This window comes from Haliotis rufescens, unplaced genomic scaffold (assembly GCF_023055435.1).
Source record: "Haliotis rufescens isolate VD_foot unplaced genomic scaffold, xgHalRufe1.0.p SCAF_106, whole genome shotgun sequence".
NCBI lineage: Eukaryota > Metazoa > Mollusca > Gastropoda > Lepetellida > Haliotidae > Haliotis > Haliotis rufescens.
Window position 1 is genome coordinate 507,093 of NW_025963787.1, and position 26,575 is coordinate 533,667.

Sequence of the window (26,575 nt, forward strand, 5' to 3'; positions counted from 1 at the left end):
CAACACACTATCAACACAACACAACTGTTCCAATACAACACGTATATAACACGACACAACTGTTCCAATACAACAGACAACACGACACAAGTGTTCCAATACAACACACTTACAACACGACACAACTGTTCCAATACAACACGTATATAACACGACACAACTGTTCCAATACAACACGTATGTAACACGACACAACTGTTCCAATACAACACGTATATAACACGACACAACTGTTCCAATACAACAGACAACACGACACAAGTGTTACAATACAACACACTTACAACACGACACAACTGTTCCAATACAACACGTATGTAACACGACACAACTGTTCCAATACAACAGACAACACGACACAAGTGTTCCAATACAACACACTTACAACACGACACAACTGTCCAATACATCACTACACAACTGTTACATTACAACACACCTACAACACGACACAACTGTTACAATATAACACACCTACAACACGACACAACTGTTACAATATAACACACCTACAACACGACACAACTGTTACAATATAACACACTTACAACACGACACAACTGTTCCAATACAACACGTATGTAACACGACACAACTGTTCCAATACAACAGACAACACGACACAAGTGTTCCAATACAACACACTTACAACACGACACAACTGTCCAATACATCACTACACAACTGTTACATTACAACACACCTACAACACGACACAACTGTTACAATATAACACACCTACAACACGACACAACTGTTACAATATAACACACCTACAACACGACACAACTGTTACAATATAACACACTTACAACACGACACAACTGTCCAATACATCACTACACAACTGTTACATTACAACACACCTACAACACGACACAACTGTTACAATATAACACACCTACAACACGACACAACTGTTACAATATAACACACTTACAACACGACACAACTGCCCAATACATCACTACACAACTGTTACATTACAACACACCTACAACACGACACAACTGTTACAATATAACACACCTACAACACGACACAACTGTTACAATATAACACAATTACAACACGACACAACTGTCCAATACATCACTACACAACTGTTACATTACAACACACCTACAACACGACACAACTGTTACAATATAACACACTTACAACACGACACAACTTTTACAATATAACACACTTACAACACGACACAACTATCCAATACATCACTACACAACTGTTACATTACAACACACCTACAACACGACACAACTGTTACAATATAACACACCTACAACACGACACAACTGTCCAATACATCACTACACAACTGTTATATTACAACACACCTACAACTTTTAACACACCATATTTATCACAGTCGCCAACACACGGCGGTTCCAACACGGCGACACAACACAACCGCACACTGAACACACAACTGGCCCCTGTTGTGAAGTATGCATGTGTACAGCATGTTTAAGTCGAAAGATTTGACAGGATTATCGCAGAATCTGTCAATACAAACCAATCTAACTTACACAGTAGATATAAAGCACGTTGGCGGTTCCACACCCACACAGCACAACTTTGCTGCTCTGTATCGTTAACACAAGATTCATAATTATTTATTTTTGAAACGAAAACAATGAGGCATTACATCAACGCTCCACGTCTCCTTCAGGGACAAATCAATACCCAAAATAGTTGCCTAATTTCCCAAAATGTTCGTAGCTCTCTGGAAAAACACATTTATCATACACATGAAGCAATTCACAGCTTTTACAGGCGAGGCCACCCAGACAAACTGTAAAGAAGTAATCTCGATGTTGTTTAAGCCCGATCTCCCCGTAACATGTCACAATGACTCACCTGTATGACGTAATCGTAGAGGAAAAGTGTGGGAAAATGCACGCGCGTTTCGAACATTATCAATTTATCAACTGATTCCAGAGGCTTCTGGAAGCTAGTGTTAATAGGAATGAACGTGACGAACACGCATGGCTTATTGCGGGAGTACAATATGGTATACCTATAGAGTAGAAGGGCACGTTTCGAAGCTACTGTCTGTTTAGGTGAGTGTCTTTTTCCTGACATTTGATATCATATCATGAACATGTTGTCATAACGGTAATTTGTGTGCGGTGATGCTTTGATGTTACGGTTAATGAACCTGTTATAAAAGCGATGTTAGATTACTTTAAAGTTGGGTTTCAAATGACAAATGCGATGCTAGATTACTTTGACGTTAAGTTTGCTGTCACTTAAGTTTGAGAATGTGTTGACTGTTTAAATGTCAACGAACCTATATGTATTATTTATTAGGGGTCACGGGTGGCCCACTGGTCAATTCGCTGTGCAGACTTGCGTCACTTCGGGACGCCAGGAACCTATGACTGTGGGTTCGAATCCCGATTATGTTTCAGCACCATTCCCATTCTCATGGGTTTCGCCAATGCTGTAAACGTCTGAGACCTGCATCACTTCGGGTTTTCTTCCCACAATTAAGCTGACACGCTGTGACATAACTGGAATACTGTCCAAAGTTGCGTTAAACCCAAACTCCCTCACTCTATTATTTTTTATGTGATGCCATCTTCTTTACTTTCTCGTTTTTAGGTAAATGGATACCATGTTTTTCTACATACTCTGTTTCGTGATATAAATCTATCCAGTTTACTGTATCCAGTGAGGATGGTAGACCTGATTTGCATTTAGATAAATATGTCAACGGGGGTACAAATATAATCAGACCCGTATCGTATTACACTCTGAAATGAAATTTAAATACCAGCGTGCCATCGTGAAATTGTATATTGTAAGTTTTCGAAATTCTATTTATCAAACAATGGTAAATAAAGCTACAAAACCCTTTCACTATCCAATAAAAATCTCTGCATTGAGCATGGTCGAGTATACGATTCCGACTATATCATAAGGCGTGTAACTTTTGAAGTGTATTGTGCCATTTTCTTCAAAATAAATATTTATACGACGTGGATATTCTGACGATGAATATGCCCTCATGGTTGTTCATGCTTCAAGTCTTTGGTTTGCCTGGTCCAGACTTGATTATTAACAGGTCGGTGCAATATTGCAAGAACGCTACATGCTGCGTCGTTAAGTAAGATTGACGCCAGCAGTATCGTGGCGGTCTTCAAGTAATCGAGATTCGGCAATCTAGATTTACCAAATAATTCTAGACTTGAGTTGGGTTCGTGTTTTTAATGTATTTTCCTGGATCTGGGAGACAGACTACGCGTTTACAAACTGATTACAATGAGTGTTAATAAACACTGCTTGGGTCTTCTCTAAACTGACGCGCTGTGATATAGATTGACTCTGCTAGTGAGGATACCCAACATTCATTTGTTTATCCGGACAACTGTACTGTGGGCGATACCACCGGATTAAAGAGATTCCTCAGTACGTGACTATACCCCAGTATGTACAAGGGTAGTTATTTAAATTACACTCTATAACTTACCAAAAATATTCCTTGATAATCATGTTTGAGTGAAAATGGTTCTTTATCGAAAGTGTTTCATGCAAATGTCTTAGTTCTGACAGTACATCATGAACGTGTGACTGTCAATATATAAATACATGGTATCATTATCAAAACGGGCTCTTAATTTTCAATATCTCTCCGATCCCACGATAACATTTTATTTAGCTTACCAGTTTTGTTCAATGAAAGGTTGAGTTAACTATTTATAGTTTTCCTACAATTTCTCTTTCCCGGAAATACTCAAATGTCATATGTTTAATATTCCTCCAGGGTCAATAAGGATGAATGCATGTTTGAAAGGCAACGGTCTGCTAGTGACTGACTTTTTGCTGCACAAAAGTCTCGGGCGATGACTAGTACGAGTAATTCCAATAGATGTCGAAAGAAAACAAAGTACAAACAATCGTCAGATAACCGACATAAATGTCACTTTTGACTGTCAGCACCCGAAATGGTAAAAGTAGATCGGTGCTCATGATGTCAATCACTGGACCATTAACAGACCGCCGTCATACAGCTGGAATATTACTGAGAGAGGTTTTAAATAACAAACATTTCGTGTTGTCCTAGAGTACCATGCTTTACGGAAGACCTTCATTTCTTATCAGCGTATTAAAACTAGTGAGTGAGTGAGTAAGTATGGTTTTACGCCGCTTTAAGCTATATGCCAGCAATATCAGGGCTTCACACATTGTATTCATGTCCGGAATCGAACCCGGGTCTTCGGCGTTACGAGCGAACGCTTTAACCACTAGGCTACTCGACCGCTCCATATTAAAACGAAGTACATCAATAACAAGGGACTTAATTTACTGTAATTGTTGTTTAAACAAGCACTGATGTCCGTTCGAGTATGTCTTTATGAGTCACTATCAAACAGTCATGACACCAGGTGTTCGCGAAAAGGTGAGCATTATCTTGATTTACCTGTGGCACCCGTCCCAAACACATGCAAAGGCAAGTCAATTGTTCACCTGAAAATACTACATATGGTACAAGTCACAATAGCAAATTGAATCGGACATCATTTCTGTCACTGATGCGTCAAATGTGTTAATGTCCTCTACATGTCCACCATAAAACGTTTTGAAAGCTTTACTGAGGCCTTGAATTTTGTAAACTTGATCAAACAACTTCTGAACAATAAATAGCATGTTCGGCTGTACCTCAAAAGTTGTGAAATGTAAAAATCAAAATCTGGTGCTGCAGGAATATTGCTCGACATTAAGGGAAAGTTAACTGTTGGAAAGGTGTAGTCATCCCTCTAGCCATACCGTCTTGTGGGGAGAGATTTTTGCCCATCTTTATGCATAGATCTAAATATGAAACAGGTTAGGCGGTCTCACTGGTTTCCTGTATTTCTTGTTCAGGTGGGTAAATCAATGGAAGGGAACTGGCTATTTGATGGTTATTGAACAATACGTTTTGGCCAAGTTACCGTTTGACTTTGCCAATCCGAGCAGAAATTCCGATTCATATGCATAAATAAACCGATCATCATAAAGGGAAGTATTAGGTGCCCATTGGGATGCTTACGTGCCTAGATGTTTTATCCTGAAATTCTTTTCTCAGTAAACTTCATTTGCTTTTATTTTAACGAATTGACCTGAACTTCTGAATATAGATATATAACTGTATCTATGGTCACCACGTTTTGTAACAAGTGCCCCATGGACAAAGGTTTCCCTTAAGTTTGTCATGTGGGATGGGGATTTTCAAAGTTGAAAAAAGAAATATTGAATTTGGTTCGTTTCTGAGATTGTAAAACGTCAAGCAAATTCTTTGAGATTTTGAGAATCCACATGATATTCCACTTGTCTCAATACTTTCTGTGAATTTATAGAAAGTCCTTCCTTGATTGAATTAAGGATCATGGTTAATCCTTGAGGCAGGGATGTGGTGGTACATTTACTGGACCTAGCCATATCTCTCTCTTTGTACGGATTTCTGTGAAGCTTTAGAATCCAGTACAAATGAGGGATAGACATGTCTTCATTTTTTAGAGTCAAGCCAAACGTTGATAGTACTGATTCATGTTTGGGGCGGATGTCTTCCTCGGTTAACATATTGGTCTTGCATGTGGCATTATTTTAATATGTCACTTATACCAAGTCCTTCCATCACACAATTAATGCAGTGATGGTTTTGTTATTTGAGGCCGTGTTTTTGGAACAACTACAAACTTATGTGGGGCAGCCAGACTTTGGATGACAGAGTGGGTTTATTCCGATGAAAGTAGTGATCCCAACTGGAAGACGGCTGCCCACGATATTTGGTCCATATTTGCATAACCGGAGACGGTTTTTGTTATTGTCAACAATAGAGAAGTCACCTGTGGTTACATGACCTACTGGTTGGTCGTACTATGATGAGTCTTGGCAGCCACAAGTTATGGCATTAACATCCCAAGCTACCAAGTCTGCATCACGATTCAATAAATAAATAATCTGGATTAAATGGTGTTCGTATAGGACAACAGACCACACAACATCATCTTCAGCACTTGAACCAAACATAAAATCACAGAACCGTCATAATACTTTCCAGGTTTCCACAAGCTTAATGAAGAAATGTCTGGCACTTGTCGGCAAGATATCTAACCGTGTAATTGACTGAATTGGGGTGTACCTAACAATTATCTCAGGAAGCAGTATAAATCATTGTCTGTAAGACGGGTAAGCGTGCCATTGGCTGCAGGAAGTGATTCCAAACGTCTTCCCGTCACGAAATGTCAAACACTGAGCACGAGGAAATATACCACTCCTGACTGCACGAAGTGGTCCCAAACATTGCCTGCAAGAAGAGATACCATCCCTCACTGCCTGAAGTGATAATATACCAGTGCCTGCAGGAAGAGATACCACTCCTCACTGCCTGAAGTGATACACCAGTGTCTGCAGGAAGAGATACCACTCCCCACTGCCTGAAGTGATACACCAGTGTCTGCAGGAAGAGATACCACTCCCCACTGCCTGAAGTGATACACCAGTGTCTGCAGGAAGAGATACCACTCCTCACTGCCTGAAGTGATACACCGGTGTCTGAAGGAAGAGATACAACCCCTCACTGCCTGAAGTGATAATACACCAGTGCCTGCAGGAAGAGATACCACTCCTCACTGCCTGAAGTGATACACCGGTGTCTGAAGGAAGAGATACAACCCCTCACTGCCTGAAGTGATAATACACCAGTGCCTGCAGGAAGAGATACGACTCCTCACTGCCTGAAGTGATACACCAGTGTCTGCAGGAAGAGATACAACCCCTCACTGCCTGAAGTGATACACCAGTGTCTGCAGGAAGAGATACCACTCCTCACTGCCTGAAGTGATAATACACCAGTGCCTGCAGGAAGAGATACCACCCCAAGCTGCCTGAAGTGATACTAAACCAGTGCCTGCAGGAAGAGATACCACCCCTCACTGCCTGAAGTGATATACACCAGTGCCTGCAGGAAGAGATACCACTCCTTACTGCCTGAAGTGATACTAAACCAGTACCTGGAAGAAAAGATACCACCCCTCACTTCCTGAAGGGATACACCAGGGCCTGCAGGAGGGGATACCTCCCCTCACTGCCTGAAGTGATGATACACCAGTACCTGCAGGAAGACATACCATTCCTCACTGCCTGAAGTGATATACCAGTGTCTGAAGGAAGAGATACCACTCCTCACTTCCTGAAGTGATAATACACCAGTGTCTGCAGGAAGAGATACCACCCCTCACTGCCTGAAGTGATAATACACCAGTGCCTGCAGGAAGAGATACCACTCCTCACTGCCTGAAGTGATAATACACCAGTGCCTGCAGGAAGAGATACCACTCCTGACTGCCTGAAGTGATACACCAGTGTCTGCGGGAAGAGATACCACTCCTGACTGCCTGAAGTGATAATACACCAGTGCCTGCAGGAAGAGATACCACCCCTCACTGCCTGAAGTGATAATACACCAGTGTCTGCAAGAAGAGATACCACCCCAAGCTGCTTGAAGTGATACTAAACCAGTGCCTGTCGGAAGAGATACCACCACCCCCAGTCTGAAGTGATACTAAGCTAGTGCCTGCAGGAAGAGATACTGTCTTCCTGAAGTGATAATACACCAGTGCCTGCAGGAAGAGATACCACCCCTCACTGCCTGAAGTGATACACCGGTGTCTGAAGGAAGAGATACAACCCCTCACTGCCTGAAGTGATAATACACCAGTGCCTGCAGGAAGAGATACCACTCCTCACTGCCTGAAGTGATACACCGGTGTCTGAAGGAAGAGATACAACCCCTCACTGCCTGAAGTGATAATACACCAGTGCCTGCAGGAAGAGATACGACTCCTCACTGCCTGAAGTGATACACCAGTGTCTGCAGGAAGAGATACAACCCCTCACTGCCTGAAGTGATACACCAGTGTCTGCAGGAAGAGATACCACTCCTCACTGCCTGAAGTGATAATACACCAGTGCCTGCAGGAAGAGATACCACCCCAAGCTGCCTGAAGTGATACTAAACCAGTGCCTGCAGGAAGAGATACCACCCCTCACTGCCTGAAGTGATATACACCAGTGCCTGCAGGAAGAGATACCACTCCTTACTGCCTGAAGTGATACTAAACCAGTACCTGGAAGAAAAGATACCACCCCTCACTTCCTGAAGGGATACACCAGGGCCTGCAGGAGGGGATACCTCCCCTCACTGCCTGAAGTGATGATACACCAGTACCTGCAGGAAGACATACCATTCCTCACTGCCTGAAGTGATATACCAGTGTCTGAAGGAAGAGATACCACTCCTCACTTCCTGAAGTGATAATACACCAGTGTCTGCAGGAAGAGATACCACCCCTCACTGCCTGAAGTGATAATACACCAGTGCCTGCAGGAAGAGATACCACTCCTCACTGCCTGAAGTGATAATACACCAGTGCCTGCAGGAAGAGATACCACTCCTGACTGCCTGAAGTGATACACCAGTGTCTGCGGGAAGAGATACCACTCCTGACTGCCTGAAGTGATAATACACCAGTGCCTGCAGGAAGAGATACCACCCCTCACTGCCTGAAGTGATAATACACCAGTGTCTGCAAGAAGAGATACCACCCCAAGCTGCTTGAAGTGATACTAAACCAGTGCCTGTCGGAAGAGATACCACCACCCCCAGTCTGAAGTGATACTAAGCTAGTGCCTGCAGGAAGAGATACTGTCTTCCTGAAGTGATAATACACCAGTGCCTGCAGGAAGAGATACCACCCCTCACTGCCTGAAGTGATAATACACCAGTGCCTGCAGGAAGAGATACCACTCCTCACTGTCTGAATAGATACTAAACCGGTACCTGGAAGAAAAGATACCACCCCTCACTTCCTGAAGGGATACACCAGGGCCTGCAGAATGGGATACCACCCCTCACTGCCTGAAGTGATAATACACCAGTACCTGCAGGAAGAGATACCATTCCTCACTGCCTGAAGTGATACACCAGTGTCTGCAGGAAGAGCTACCACTCCTCACTGCCTGAAGTGATACACCAGTGCCTGCAGGAAGGGATACCACCCCTCACTGCCTGAAGTGATAATAAACCAGTGCCTTCAGGAAGAGATACAACCCCTCACTGCCTGAAGTCATAATACACCAGTGTCTGCAAGAAGAGATACCACCCCAAGCTGCTTGAAGTGATATTAAACCAGTGCCTGTCGGAAGAGATTCCACCACCCCCAGTCTGAAGTGATACTAAGCTTGTTCCTGCAGGAAGAGATACTGTCTGAAGTGATACTTTAACCAGTGCTTGCAGGATGATATACTATGCCTGAAGTGATACTAAACCAGCGCCTGCAGGAAGAGGTACCACTCCTGACTGACTGAAGTGATACTAACAAGTGCCTGATACTAAACCAATGACAGTGCCTGCAGGAAGAGATACATTGTGATGCTGATACTATAGAAGGGGGCTATAGTTGATATAATTTATCAATTCTGACAGCAACGTGTCTAACGTAGAACGCAACATCTACATGACAATGTATACAGCCAATTCTAATTCCCCCACGCATGTGCATGGATGGCTTGTGTGGCTCGATATGAGCCTCGTTACTATACACGTTTCATCATTGGTAATCGAAATACAAAACAGGTCTCGCTACGTTTTCTAATTTCATCTCATGGTTTAATTCCCTTCGTGAGCATCGGAGGATCAGTACAATTTTCTGGCAATGCAGGAGCACATTTATTTGATTAGGGTAACTCGATTCCTCGGACAACTTGTCGAAACCCAAAGTCCCCTTAGCATCCGCCAGTAAGGGGAGAGAGGTGCTCTTCTTGTGTTCAGGGAGAGAGCGAGGCTACATTTCAGCAATAAAGCCAACCCTCCATAGATTGTCTGGAAAACCTATTTTTGAAGCACAGCGTTTCGTAATACTCGGTCTAAGAGCGATGCGATATATTGATTATACGTTGGTTAAGTGTAGGTATAATAAGAAATCAAGGCGGTGGTAGTTGGGTTCCTACCTTATGACGTGATATATGCAATACATTTACATATCACATTGTACATGCACGCGTCTCGACGACTTCTGATTTCCGTGATCTCATTTGCAGTGAGTTTGAGCGATGTGTTGCAGAATTAATGGTATGACAAGGGAAATGTATTATCATCTAAGTGATTGAAGTCTCACGTAATCATTATGCAGCATACCGGGCGTAATCGATACAACATAAACAAAGAGGAGTCCAATTTGATAAATTGTTTTTGGATAATAATGGAATATTTTGTAAGTATGGTCGTGTCGACGCTATGTGAGGCGGTTTGCAGGGACTTGGTGCATTTGAAGTATCTTCGTTTGGAGGGGATGACGAAAGACGTAGCTTGCAGATAACAACCTTGAATCTGTGCACGATCACGTACTCCGAAGCCAAAGGCAAAGGTCTAAGAGTATTGGATCTTGACGTGGGTGGAGTCTGTAGGATGTAACAGAAATGTGGTGATGATCTGACGTAGAATAACACACAGAAAGGGATAACCGACCACTAATACACATAATGACTCATAACTTTGATAATGTGTCGCCCTTCTACGTCAGCATGCCATGGTCATCAACTCATTTGCTTAAGAGAAACGAAAGACGTCTGTATGATACATGCACACATCATGATTATCCGAACCACCCCCATGCGTTAACAAGTGTAACACAGGCATGTATTTGTGTTACGTGATGGATCTGTAGCCGGATATAGCATCATGTCCTGTGCGTCAACAGAGGTGGTAAGGCTGTCGGGAAACGGGCATTGTTGTGATAATCCAGCGGATGGTTTAAATTTCAGCCAAGACTGTGAGAGCTATGGTTGGATTCGTTTCTTGTGTCAGTTATATTAGAATAGAACTACACCCCCGTACAGTCGAAATGGTTGTTGTACATCACATCTGCCGTCGTCAACCTGACATGCTGTTAACGTTTGTTTATTTAGTCAGACTGTATTTTACGCCACATCAACATAACAGTTACATCTCAGCGGCGTTTATCAATATCCAGACACAACAATGGCGGATCGCATTACAAAAGCCGATCAAGCACGACGACAAACAATCAGCACGGTCACACCCTGTATCAATTTCATCTTTATATTAGTTGGTTCTTATATTACAGGGGCGGTGGGGTAGCCCAGTGGTTAAAGTGTTCGCTCGTTACGTCGAACGTACGGGTTCGATTCCTAAAATGGGTTGAAATATTGTGTACTTTATACGTGTTCTGTCCACTTGGACTTTCATTTGTCACATACTTTTTCATGCAAACTGTCAGAGTGGTGGGTGCTATAGCGGAGCAGGACAAACTTACCCTTCTCGCGAACACCCGGTGTCATCTGTAACATTAAGTTATCCATTCATATCATTTTCACCGTTAATTTGCCTTTTACGCCAGAAGGAATATAAAAGGCGACTATACATATTACGCAAATTAGAGAGGTTATTCCTTAGTATTGACGTTTTGCATTATGCAGTGAAATCTCGTTTACTCGAAGTTGAGACAAGCGAAGTGACGTGGCCATAATTCTGATACGGATTCTGCCGGCACTGTAAACTTATATGACTTTAGAGGATCAATCGAGAAAACAAAGTCGAGTTTTCATTGTGTTTGTCGCAACAATTGGGGCTGAGGTCTATGGGGCGATTCGGTGGTAATTACTTCACAATAGATCGAGGTTGGTGTCTACATAGGTACATATTCGAATGTTCCCAGGTCGGCATCAAGGTATGTTGTTGAATGCGACGTTAAAGTCTACTTTTTTACTCCTAATTATCAACTTAAAGCTAAAAAGATGCAAATATGTAGATCTATCACAAAGAACTACTTTTTTGTACTAGCAGTATTATATTGTCTATTCATCCAAATAATAGTTTGTATCGCCCTTGTTAAAGCCGAATCATTGAGCCATTACGCCACGGTTACACCACTGCCTAGAAGGAAAAATTGAACTTAACTGCAGGGCCCTCTATTTATTGCGTACAAAAGCAGAGATATGTTCCGAGCCTATTTCGGGACGACCCTTCAAGACATACAGACATATTACCCAGAAGAGCACAAAAAAGGCTTCCAGACCAACTCCCACTCCAGAGCGTCGGTACCACTCACTGGTGTCTCCATTGATCGCTCCGCTAGTACAGAATCAATTTCACTTTCTGCAAATCTCATTGTCCGTGCAGGGCAGATATTGCCAAGCTCTCGGGTCCAAGAAGACTGGAATCTGGGTAGGTTCCAGGTCGCTGCTTATCTTGTTTTCATCAAGCAAATTTCCTTTGAAGTTTCTGTTTGTGAAAAAGGATCAAAATGGTATCACGCTGTGTATTTCTGTGGGTCATTGATGCCCGGGCATACGCTTAGTGAGATTACCAGGCGCACTTAGCGCTATCATGTCAATAGCATCTACCATTTAGTCATTTCCGTCTCCTAGGCTTAGATCTGCTTGTAGAGCAATATTGTCCCAATCATGTACACTGAGTCATCTTTATATTCGGTTAATCAACAGCAGTACCGTTTACAAATGATAAAGCAAATCTGCATCTAATAGAGCATTATAGGTGACCCAAAGAGAGACTTAATATATTAACTGACTGTTCCCCGATCATGGTTCATGTGAACTGTTGTCAATTGATAGCTGGAGTCCGCTAATTTCATTCTCTGCCAAACACTTACCATATACATACATGTACTTAACTACTGACCTATGACACACACTTTTCTGATCTAGCTGCATTCATTACTGCCCCGTGAGGATCCGGGGTAGAATAGGTCTTCAGCAACCCATGCTTGCCGTAAAAGGCGACTGTGCTTGTCGTAATAGGAGACTAACGGGATCAGGTGGTCAGACTCGCTGACTTGGTTGATGCATGTCATCGATCCCAATTGCGTGGATATAATCTGATGTTCATGATATTAATCACTTGATCGTCTGGTCTAGACTCGATTATTTACGGACCGCCGTCATATAGCTGGAATATTGCAGAGTGCGGCGTTAAACAACAAACTAACCAACATATATTACTTGCATCGTCACCCACATTTCTGATTTTGTCTCCACACATAACAAGTATCGTCACCAACATTTCTGATTTTGTCTCCACACATAACAAGTATCGTCACCAACATTACTGATGAAGGCTTCATGCATACTATCTAGTTACTCACGTTACTGATCTACATTCGGGCTAAGACAATACTTCTACTGATATATACATGTACAACATTGCTAGTGAGGCCGTTAAGATCGTCTTCAAAAGTTCTTTGACATTTGACGCATCAGTGACAAAATTATGTCCGATGCAAGTCCCTATTTTGACTTGCACCATATGATCCCGAGTTTTCTCAGGTGAAGAATTGACTTGCATTTGCATGTGTTTGTGACTGGTGTCACCGATGGGACAGGATACGCTCACCTTTCCTCGAACATCTGGTATCATCACTGCTTGATGATAAACTCATAAACGCATGCTGTTTGTCGCTTTTATTCATTGATAAACCACATTGGTACACGTTCCTAATTTGACACCTTTACAACACTTTATGTTCACAATATATGAACGGGACATCAGCTGGACGATGAAGAAACATGTTCCACACCAGTCAGCTGATCTATTTCGTAGATACAGCTGCTACTATCTACGACTTACGATATATCTACTTATTATTACTTCTGTATATTCAGTGTTTTTTTACATTAAGTAGTTGTGTTATTGAATTTGTGTTATATGCATCATATAAGAGATGCAAATAAAAGAATCAAACTAATGCATGATGAAACTGGAAGTAAAATGTATATTTTAACAGTGAGTACGTTTTATGTCACACCGCTTGTATCATTATTATGCCTCAAAGTGAGATTGACCAATCAGAGAGCAGAACTACTAACCCCATATGAGCCCGTACACCGTCCGTAAAAATCCAAAATGGTTGTTACTGACCTGATATGAGACCGTATATCATCGATATCAGTAACAATTTTGGATTTTCAAACACCAAACCCACATGTAAATTACGGTACATAAATTCGTTATTCGACACTGTTTGGTGTTTTAATATAATTAATTGTTATGTGCAGAGACATTAAGAGTTAAAGAAACCACGTTCGTGACTTATTAATAAAAAATATAGGGAAAAAATGGAGGTCACTGATAGCAACGTCATAGAACATAATAAAGGATGACGTGACAAACAAGAAACGTGACACCAATGACATCATATTACAATAGATTAGATAGCAGCCAGTCGTTAGGGTAAAAAGGAATGCTATCAAGTTACAGTGGCCCGCAGATTTCTGATGACATGTGGACATTTTTATGATAATTCTATTCATTTTAGCTATAATACTTCTTAAGACGTTTACATTTAATACATTATATATTCCATTGTTAACGTTTGTGTTCACATTAAAGCATTGTATCGGAAACGTATGCACTATTCCTCTCATTTATATCGGTTGTAAGGGTCAAGTTTATATTTTGACATGGCATGTGCGATAAGGATTCCAAATAGTGTTAATTTTTCGGCATAATAAATTCGTTATGGTGTCTCACAAAATGCAATGAGGACCGAAGCGCGGTTTAATGAAGAAATAAAGTTTGCTCTACCCCCAGAGGTGCCGATTTCAAGATTAACCTGTTTTTTTACCTGGGCTTAATATTAAATCCATGATGATGACCCGTGACATAAATTGAAAATCTTCGAACAGGGCTCACTGACGGGCTCTTCTACCAAATCGTCAGCAGCCTTTATGTTAAGCGACATGTTTACGTTTTGAACATGATACACCACTGAAATGGGTAGTTTCTTATTTAAATACTTCATATTTCATTATCCGTGCGGTTATCCATGATCTCTTGCAGCAATAAGTATGATTTATAAATTTAAGGTTTTATATTAATTTCCGTTAAAAAAACACGTGACTCGAAACATTCCACAATGTAAACGACGTAAACCAAACCAACCGAAGTTCGGTGCCGCTGGTTATTGTGAGTTGAGGTGTTTTCTGTCGTACAAGTTGCACCTTTGTTTCCACCACTGATGTTAGAGACCGCCTCCGTGGTCTAGTGGTAGAGCGTCCGCCCTGAGAGCGGAAGGTCCAGGGTTCGATCCCCGGCGACGTCATACCAAAAGACGTTAAAAGATTGCACTTGTTGTTGCCCTATCTGGCTCGGCATTAAGGGGCTAAAACAAGGACTGGTCGGCTCGGAGTCAGTATACTGTGTCTGAGTGAGGATATTCATGTTAAACTGCGGCATGGTATCTCAGTGGGTTAGCACTATAAATCGGCATCAGTCCGGACTAGTACAAGCAGCCACACACACACGTGCATGCACGTCGCAATATCAGTGCAATAATCTTGGACGCGACGTTAAACCCAATTTCACCTCACCTCACTTATGTTAGGAAACTGCAAGCCTTGAAATATTGTGCTTAACGAGTTGAATGCGCTACATGACGCCATAACCGGTCTGGGGCGTGATATGGCGTCGCCGTGGGACGAACATGGCGGAGGAAGAGCAATAGAACGGCCGTTTTGTTTGACTACAGTATGTTGCTAAATGCCGTACGCTGAGCAACAGGTGTACATTTCAATGATTGCTTATTCCTTTGGGGTAGACTGCAGTTGACCCATTCCTAAGTTCAGAGACAGACATCATTCGGAGGCACCAGCGCACACCTCAGACTAATGTGTGGCTGCTGTTGCATGGACACAATGATTTAAATATGTTTGTGATAAGCCTGCGGCATGAGAGACGGGTGACATCATCTTGCCTTAAGCTTATTTCTTTCAACGTAATAACATACAAATATTAGATTAAAGAAACTATTTTACCGAAACTTTATGTGGATGCGCCATCTTGCTTGACGGTAATAAAAGAACGATGTTACCAAGGATATGTAAGATAACAGGGAAGGTAATTTAAACAACGCCATGACGTCAGTCCATTATGACGAAACTCAAAAAGTGTACTTTATCGCAGGATAAAGTACAATCGGCGCCTTTGATCTTTCAGCAAAGCATCTTAGAATTCACGTTAAAACATTGTTCTATCATGACGTCATTCCTGGAGAATATGCGCTCCCAACTTGATGACGTCTTATGTTGGACGACGTTATTTTGAGAGGCAAGTGTCAAGTGAGTTGTTCCCCCTAGATGTAGCTGGGGTACACACGTAAACGCATTGGTTGAACGATCGCATCCTCAAATGGGAGAGATATGACAATCGGTATTAGGAGAAAAAGTACAGATAAGATACAGTACTCTAAGATACAGATAGACGTGAGGATTGTGAGAATATGCGTGAAATAACAAACGTAGTCCACCTGTTCATAAAATGAACTTGTTCGACATTGCCGAGGTCAAATTCTATTTAGGGCGTCATAATTATTAAAATTAAGGTAACACAGTTTAAGTTTGCAGAGTTTATAAATATCCTTAAAGATTTGTTTTGTTTGTTTGTTTGTTGTTTAACGCCGCACTCAGCAATATTCAAGCTACATGCCGGCGGTCTGTAAATAATTGAGTCTGGACCAGACAATTTAGTGATTGACATCATGAGCATCGATCCGCGCAATTGGGACACTATGCTATGCATCAAGTCAGCGAGCCTTACCATCAGATCCCGTTAGTCGCCTCTTACGACAGGCATAGTCGTCTTTTATGACAAGCATGGTTTGCTGAAGAACTTTTCTAGCCCGGATCTTCACGGGTTTTTGCTGATAAAAGCTGTAGACAATGTTGATATCTTGCTGCGCCCCTTCATGGTTTATTCTCCCTGCATTGCTTTACTGTACGATAAACAACTCCCACTCTCGTTTATTTCTTACATTACCCGTGTCTTGTTTATACACAATACAGCCAATCAGCTTCCATGGCAGATAGAGCAGTGATGTTGTTTGATTGTGACGTCCTGTAACCGATTGGTTACACTGGTCTAAAAGGCATTGTGATCATGCAGTTGTATTTTGGTGATGTCTCCCAGCAACTTTTGGAGGGATCGTTTCACAAGGCGATGGTAGCGATCGGAATGTACTTCTTTACCATGGACTTACGATAATCGTAGCCTGTGACGGGACCCTTATAAAAAGTAGCAACTGTTGCACGACTGTTATGTTTATTGGGGGATAGTGTTCCCAATGCCGAACGCCCTACGACCACTGACAATACGTGTATGGTTAGATATGTAAACATAGAATCCAGAACATTGCCCTCATAAATACTTAATTTTGTATTATCTGGAGGAATTTGCAACCACGCCATGCCTTAACATCCGAGCACACAGTACCACACGGTCCGGTACGGCAGTGTTACAGCACATACCCATGGTTTATTTCTTAAACATGCAAGTCATATAACGTCAAGAATGGGCTTCATATATTGTACCCGTTTTGGAAATCAAACCCGAGTATCCGTTGTGACGAGTGACCGCTTTAACCAATAGACTAAACCATCGCCCGTAAAATCTTCAACTGAGACGCGGAATGAATGTGAATGTGTGAAGAACGAATAACGGTAGTAATGAACAGAACCTGAAACTGCTTGGCTGATACTGGTCTAATCCACAAGTCGAGTTGAGTTGCACCAGGATGACCATAAATCAACGCTTCTATACCCATGCTGAAGCAATGTCGGCCTGGGCCACCAACACCTGATATATGCACACAGTTTACGGACATCCATATCACTGAGGGTGTATATCCAGGCATACAGCTGATACTTTCTTCACCTGTGGGACATATATCGCCCATATATAATCATTACTGTCATCTTAGAAACCGCGACTGACGCTATACATTCAACATATACAGCTGACAACGTCGGTGCTAGCTCACTGAGATACCAGGCCGCAGTTTCCTATGAATACCCCACTCAGACACAGAATACGGACTCCGAGCTGACCAGGCCGGGAATCGAACCTTAAGTTCTCCAGTCAGACGATCTGTCCACTACACAACAGAGGCGATCACGAACATTGATGAAGACATGTTCCATACAAATGCCTTAATAATCTCTCGAAACACATTCCCCCTTTAAAACATTCAATAACTCTAAACCATTAGCTAAATAATCCTAACTTAAATCATCACTCATGTGCTAAGCCTGATCTCACTCTCAATTCTTCATCTTCTACTGACAACGTGCTGTAACAATGGTCGCTCTCTCAACATTGGACTCAATGGAAATCATTTCAGAACGAAATATATTGATTGCATTCGTTCGTCAGAATCTCTTCTTGATTCATTTTTAAAACAGAAGTGTGTTTTAAGGATAAAATGAAAATTGATATCTTAACCTATATGTGTGAATGAATATCAGTTACATAGACGTCACAAAAAGAAAACTAAATTGTTTATAGCAGATGTTTTGTTACATGTGATATGTGACCAAGAGTACTTAATGCATACATCAACCAATTTTGACTTCAGATTGAGATTCAAAAGGACTTTGTCCCTCAGCTCACCATCTCCGGAGATCAGGTAATTGATTTGTTGTGTCTTAATCTTGAAGCAATAGACACGCATGCTATTGTCAGTGATTGCGTTTGTCAGCCTTATTGTACAAATTATGCTGTTGTCAGCTGTCGGAACCCTCATCTTCCGTCGGATCTCTCATCTGACACATAGCAATGTCACAGTGAGAGGGTCCTTGTCTCCAATAGGAGCAGGTTAATACATTTGTAACTGGATCTGAATTACATTCCAGAGATACTCTAAACAAGAGGCCGCGATCAGGTTCAGATTGGAATGAAATGGTGAATGACGTTACATAAGATTAATAAACGGATGATTACACGAACCAATAGATGAATGTTATGACTGATATATGACTGATGTACTTATGGAATCAACAAGACATGATAAAATACAGGTAATGAATATTGTAATTAACTACTGTAGACAAAAAGAATGACGACGGACGTGGTTTAATATACCTTCATATTTCTGCATTGCTGATTTAGGACTGACCTGGGTCATCTACATTGTATATACAAACATTTATATATATATATATCCTCTTTATTTACAAGACTTTGAGGAGCCGTGGCGACACACTCTGTTTTCATGGTATGCAATTGAAAAAACTATTCCACAATGTAGGCATTGTGGTATTAGCAGTCAGATATCCAGTGATAACAACTTGTTATTGACGGAACCGTTACACTTTCAAAGCTATTAACAAATGCCAGATATCTTATAGCTGTTACAATTATCGTTTAACCTTCAGAAACAAAGGTATTCCATTAACTCTCATTTCAAGCACCGATATAAACGTGGCGTTATTCAAGCAACCCACTTTGGTAAACTTATATGGTTGCAAACAGGTATTGACAATTTTAGAACACGATGGAAACATCTGTCTGCAATGGCAACATGTTTGACTTACAATCCCATACCCTTAACAATACGTACACCGTATGGTGATGATTTCATCAAGACAGGGAGTCTATCCTTACGCTGATCCGTGTGTCATTCTCTCAGACTGTACCGTTTCCTTCTGTTGGTATTTCTGAGATTCTGTTGGACAACAACACCATGGTGATCGAACTGCTAACCTTCTTTACCCTGAATACATTTACAAAAAGCAATCATTATATCATGGTTGTTGTGTCATATGCATGTGTATACTTACGGGTACCCATAATATAGAAATGTACATGATGTAAGACTTTGTGATGTAAGTGATATCGTCATATACATTCACATAAACAACTGTAAATACCCGAGTGCAAAACCATCATGTCGTTCCTAAAATGTTTCTAGATATCTATTAGCAGCAGCACAGATATTACAAACGATATATCTGTGATATCATTACACGTAAGACAAGAGTCTGTGTTAACGCACCTTTACATATAGGATAGATTGGGTAAATGGTAGATTATATATTCGATAAGACCCGGAGAAGACTCGAACAGGGGATAATGTGCGCATGTATTTTTGGTCACACACGCCGTAATATTGATAAATTATAAGGAGCATAAATCTATACACACTCACTCACTCACTCGCTCTCACTCAAGATTAACCACAAAAATAAATGTTGGTACTGTACATCAATACCTCAATAGATCACCTACTAATTCGTGATAAAATACAAATACTTCGATTAATCCACTTTATTTTCTTGACTGAATTTGTTTATCCTATCTGATGAGCTATATTTGGCTACAAAATTATGGCAGTCAATATAATCGGCAATATTATTAGGCATATCTCATATGCCTTTGGGCGACATCTTATTAATAGACATTCAATTGGCATATTCAACCAATTTGGTTACTGTAGACGTTTGATGGTTGTGTAGATCCTCCTGACAAGGTCGATGATCAATGGCCAAGACAAAGGTAGAATAGCCCATAGCCACTGATAACGGTTCTGACTTCGATCAATACAGTACATGTCGATTTCTGCCAATCATTCTTGTCTATGGTTATGACGTCATCAGCAGCTACAGATGCTATCGTTCAATAAACACCAGACAAATGCTATGGGTCTCATTCATACACCGTTGAGTCCTTGTTGTTGAAGGACAACTGTTTAACTACATGCCCTCAACGACGGAAAAGGTGGTTTATAAATATACTGGAGAAAATGGAAAGCTATTGATTAACAGTTTGTGTTATTAATAATTTGAAACACCCACATATCCAGACAGGGGCTAAGTCGATGATTTTCTTTGTTTTTGCTGTACTGGTTTTTGTCCCAAGTGGTGTGTCAATTCACATTGTCATTTATCCATTGTTTAATAAGAGCTTCTTTTGTCAAAGAAACTAAGATATATGTACTTATTGGAATCTTTACAACAAAAAGATTTCTTAAACGTCCTTCTCAGTACCTCAACTCGCCTTTAACGAAATGATATGCATTTTTACGTACGCATGAATTATATATAATATATTTTCGCGAAGACCTAGTATCATCACTTTTTGACAGTGACACATAACTTGCCCACAGTATTGTCGGAATGGTACAAACAACTTTGCTTTTAACAGAGAGTTCTTGTGAATATGGAAAAGTATTTTTTGTTTTATTTTATAATTCACTATCAATTAGTAATTGTACAAGGTGTCCGCGGAAAGGTGAGCGTATCCTGCCCAAATTCAAAACGAATGGTTTGAAATTACAACTTGTGAGCAAAAGTCGTAAGACGCGCTTTGAAATCTTCGTAGAAAGAGCTTGCTTGATTGTAGCTCAAACGTTGTGACATGTAGACGCCTCTGGCAGGAGCTGCTGGAATATTGCTTGAGATGAAGGGAAGATTGACTGTAAGGAAGCTGAAGTCATCCTTCTTGTTAAACAGTCTTGTGGAGATGTTTTTGTCACTTTGAATCTTGTTATGTGTCGATTCCCAAATTCAAACAATATGTTAACCAGGATATTTGTACGTAAAAGAACTTTGTGTGAAACCAGCAAACAACCAACCAATGGTATACAACTGTATTTATTTACAAAATTAACTAGTTTTATAAATCTACAGAATTCAATGGCAATATATAATATGATGACAGTGGTCAGTATCAAATACAGAAATACAGTTGTGATAGCAAAAATCAGTGATAATAATGAACACACAATGTCATTAAGAAAGTGGTCAAATGTAACAAATGTTATATTTGGAATAACACTTTCTGCGTAAAGTACAGATTTTCGTACTTTGTTTTAGTCCCGTCCGGGATTCGAACCCACACTGCCAGAGTGAGGCACCAAATACCTTCATAATAGACCCGTGAGGATCCGGTGTAGAATATGCCTTCAGCAACCAATGCTTGTCGTAAAAGGCGACTATGCTTGTCGTAAAAGGCGACTAACGGGATCTGGAGACTCGCAGACTTGGTTGATGCATGTCATTGATCACATTTAAGTGGATCGATGCTCATGATCTTAATCACTGATTATTTACAGACCGCCGTTATATAGCTGAAATATTGCTGATTGCGACGTTAAACAACAAACCAACCAACCAACACATGATAGTAAGCATGTACTGATTTCCTGACTAAGTTTTAGGCAAAGGACCAACACAATCAATTATGACCCTGCTGAAAGGTTCTTCAAAAGCTGGAATGGGTTTCAAAGTTGTGGTTTGGATTTTCTGATTAGGTTTGCTAACCATTTGACTTACATGGCATGTTTTGCAAAATTGGAACTGTCACCGTCAGCTGACACAACACCGTTACTAACAGAAGGTAAGTATACCGGTTCCTCCCTCACAACAACAGTCTTTGGTGACTGGTCTACAACATTAACTCCTCATTAGCCGAACAACAAAAGGCTCTGGGAAGAATGACCGTGGTTGAAAGTGAGTGGAGGAACTATCCTTTCCTGGCAGTGTAAACCCTGACTGATTAAAAGTAACCATGTGAGTTAGCGAATAATCCTAAGCCAAAGTAGCAGCCTTGTGTAACTGATCCACATCCTCTCATCAAGACATATCCGAATGTCCTTTGACACACACTGCTTAAAATTCTCCAGCAAAGCCAACTGCCTCAAACTGTCAAAATGACCATTGACCTTCTTTGAAGTACACCGCCTATCAGTTTCCTTCTCCCTTGCAAACTCAACAAAAGTAGAACCATTTTCTTAGCAGACCTAAACATTTGCCTATAAGCTTCAGAAACCAATTCATAAGCTTCCAAAACCTCCGCCTTCACATCATGGTACTCAGAACTCCTATCAATAAAGCAGAATAAACGTCTTGAGCTTTTCCCCTGAACTCACTTGGCAACAACTGATGTTGAGACCATTTCAAAATGTAAGAACTGTAACTTCTCCCGATAACGTTCAGAGAAGGACGGAACAGGTCTAATCTGCTTGGAAAGACCAAACAGTCATCACCTTTTGAGGTAGATAGAGAGATCATTCTGTAAATCAATTTGCTTGAGTTTAATGTCTTTATCACCTTCAGTTTCTAATTGCTTAATTCCCTCTCTTCTTATTCTTTCTCACCTTCCAATGTCAATCTCAGTTTTTCTGTTCCTTTCTCTTTTTTTGTTTCGTCTCTCAATCTGTCAAACTCGGCCTTTAATTCTCTGAGCCGAATTTCTCTTTCAGTTTCTAATCTCTGTAAAGCCAAATCATCAATTTTTGCTTCAATCAAAGCCAAAGCATCGTCATTCCAAATTTCTTCCTCAACCAGGTAAGTTATCTGAATGTTCTTGACATCGGCCTGAAGCAAATCCGATTTAATGTCAGGTTTGTAATGTTTGGCCAATTCGACCAATTCAGACTTTTTGAGCATAGAGACTTGTTTCGTTGAAGGATGGCTAAGAAATTCCTCTACACTTAACACCATTGTGATTATTGGCTTCACGCAATGTTAGACAATAAAATGTTTATGCAATAATTTTGACAAATATTGGTGATATAAATTTCGATCCCGGACGAGCCCCCAATTTCTGTTACGTGTCGATTCTCAAATTGAAACAATATGTTAACCCAGAAATCTGAACTTAAAAGAACTTAGTGTGAAACCAACACACAAGCAACAAATGGTATACAATAAATAATTGCATTAGAAAATTAATTACAGTGTTGATAGCAAAAGTCTGTGATAATAATATATATTCACCCAGCGGCGACGGTGGTCAAGCTTCCGAGATGGACCTAGGTGGGGAATCGGGGGGATCTTCACACGAAAGCTTGCCTTGATGTATTCTCAGATGAAACTGTGTGATGAAATGTGTCAGAGATAGGTAAACAGGCTTTTGTCCCCTAAAATACAGCCGAACTAGCCACTGGATATTTCTACACAGTGCCCTCACGAGTCTAGCGGCACTAGAACATTACAGAATATTCTCATTGTCCAAATACAATGCAATGAGCGTCTACCGAATCTCAACAGAAACAATGTAACACAGTTACAATCATTGTTCAACAATAAAATACACTGCCATTTAACAATCTCTATGCATTGACTTGTCCGTCTCTCCCAGACACAAGAGATAAAATAAAAAAAGGCGCCTAACTCTAATTTAGAAATGAGTTGGCAAGTCTTGATGGCCTCTTTCCTGGACTCCATTTGGATTTTTGTTGCAAATAACTATATTTTTAAATATGAAACAGACGAAGCGGTCTCATTGGTATCTTTTGATCTTGATCAGGTGGATAAATCAGTGGCAGGGAGTTGGCTTTTTTATGGTTATTGAACGGTATTAGATCGTCGGTATACCTGAAGCATAAGTTACGCTTCTTGGCCAAATTACCTTGTTTTCACTTTGCCAATTCGAGCAAAAATTCTGATCCATATGCAAAAACAACAAAATCGGCAAGACACAATTGGTGCCCATTTTAGGTGCCTTCTTCTTGCCTAAATGGCTCACCCCTAAATTACACATACACAGATATTATTATTGATGAAGTCCAGCGTTACACATATTGTTTTTTTAAGTAAGTAAATTTCAGATGACAATATGCTTTCATATTTGATAAATTGTCCTGAACCTATGAAGACGGATATGTAACCACTTAAATGGTCAACGCATTTAGTGACAAATGCCCCAAGAATCACAATAAGGATTTTTTTTATGTGGGATAGTGGTTTACAAAATTGAAAATTCCAATGTTGGTTTCTTTTCTGTTTTCTTGCCACTCTCAATGTTTATGCATATATCTAAATATGAACCACATGAGGGAGTACGTTATCAGTATGTGTCACACTACAACACATTGGACACCTGGTGTCTATCCGTCTACCTGTCCACTGTTTCGTGGACCGCCTCCATGGTCTAGTGGTAGAGCGTCCGCCCGGAGAGCGGAAGGTCCGGGGTTCTATCCCCGGCTGCGTCATACCAAAAGACGTTAAAAGATTGTACTTGTTGTTACCCTGTCTGGCGCTCGGCATGAAGGGGCTAAAACATGGACTGGTCGGCTCGGAGTCAGTATACTGTGTCTGAGTGGGATATTCATGTTAAACTGCGACATGGTATCTCAGTGAGCTGGCGCTATAAATCGGCATCAGTCCGGACTAGTACAAGCAGCCACACAAACACACACACGTACATGCACGTCGCTATATAAGTGCAATAATCTTGGACGCGACGTTAAACCCCATTTTCACCTCACCTCACTGTTTCGTCAGTGTTGATCTTTCGAAATAGCTTGCTTTGTTTCACCGCGACCCTTTTCTGTATTGTTTGTAACTTGGTTACACATTCTATCAAAACTATATTAATACGCTATCATATACTTCGTCTGATTGCTATTTCCTCATACCTTTCAGAACCAATGCTAGATGCAAAGTAAAATCCCTCGTTATCGTGTTAATTGACGAAGGGAGACAACTCTAATGGCAATGGCGAGAAACCTCCACTGAAGAGTTCCAATATAATGATGTTGGGAGATAGTAACCTTGATACCGATTCTGACCACCTTTAACATTACAAAGGTTATCAACAAACACCCATCGCATTAATATCTATCAGCTTGCTGTTAATTTGATTCATATCCGTCCAATCATTTGTGGATCACTATCAAGCCACTCAAAGCCTCACGGAATTCTCACAACTGCAAGGGATTTCCCGTGGCACTCTCCATTAACTGTCACTGATGTGGAGACCACCGATGTGATGGCACCAACCAATCAGAAGGGGTGTTACATATCACTGTGGAAAGGAACCCTGTATCTCGTGCATTCGACTCCCACTTGAAAGAGACGGTGTTTCAAATCGATGCATAAGAGAGGATGTATTATTCTGAGTCACGACTAAGATCGTTATCAGTATATAGACCCTTCTGAACACCCCACTCATGGCTGTTTAGAAGGAGTCAACAGTGGGTACAATGCCTTCTATATTAGGACTAGGCGCGTGGTACCTTAGGTCTATGATGGCAATAAAGACACTCGACACGTTGTTACGGAGTATGTCATTTTTCTCACCAGCCTAAACTATTATTTTAGAACCGCTGAAACTATTATTTTTTTAAACGCCACACTCCAATAGCCCAGCTATATGACGGCGGTTTGTAAATAAAAGAGCCTTGACAATCCAGTGATTGACATCATGAGCATCGATCTATGCAATTGGGATACAATTACATGCATCAGAAAGTCTGACCCGTGTTACACCTCCACAGAAACCACTTTCAGTGAATAATACTCGGCTCCGGTTATCAAACCCAATGCATTTCTTGACGCGTCACTCGATTCCAAAATTAAGGAAAAGTGTACATTGAAACCCCGTTAATCAGGACTGTATATGCATCAGCGAGGTCTTCAAGAAGGACCAATGTCCGGATTATCGAAGCACATTAACGAAGAACTATTATGCAAATCATATTCGAAAAGATTTGTCCGTTATGCAGGTTTCATGACTAATGAGGTTCATGGTACGTACACTGGCGATTCCAGAGGAGGGGTGCAGGGGATGTTTTGGGTATTATATATGTATGTGCACCCAACTCTTTCAAAATCCCTGGATCCGCCTCTTCTAGACACGTTGAGGTTGGTAGGGAAAGTTTTGGTTAATGGATGTGATGTTAAACTATCTAATGTATAATAAATGTTGAAATAATAATTATATATGTTAGAATGCGATGTACATGAATTCGACAACACTCCTTGTGGA

At 40.9% G+C, this 26,575-nt stretch overlaps 1 protein-coding gene across 6 annotated transcripts in view; it reads left to right on the forward strand.

Moving 5' to 3' along the window:
* Positions 1–26,575, forward strand: part of LOC124115566 (potassium/sodium hyperpolarization-activated cyclic nucleotide-gated channel 4-like) — a 183,568-nt gene that overhangs the window by 63,721 nt on the left and 93,272 nt on the right. For all 6 annotated transcript variants that reach the window (XM_048392027.1, XM_048392025.1, XM_048392026.1 and 3 more), the window contains exon 2: positions 18,438–18,488. In XM_048392027.1, coding sequence (XP_048247984.1) covers positions 18,438–18,488 — 51 coding nt within the window. The remainder of the gene's footprint in view (positions 1–18,437; positions 18,489–26,575) is intronic.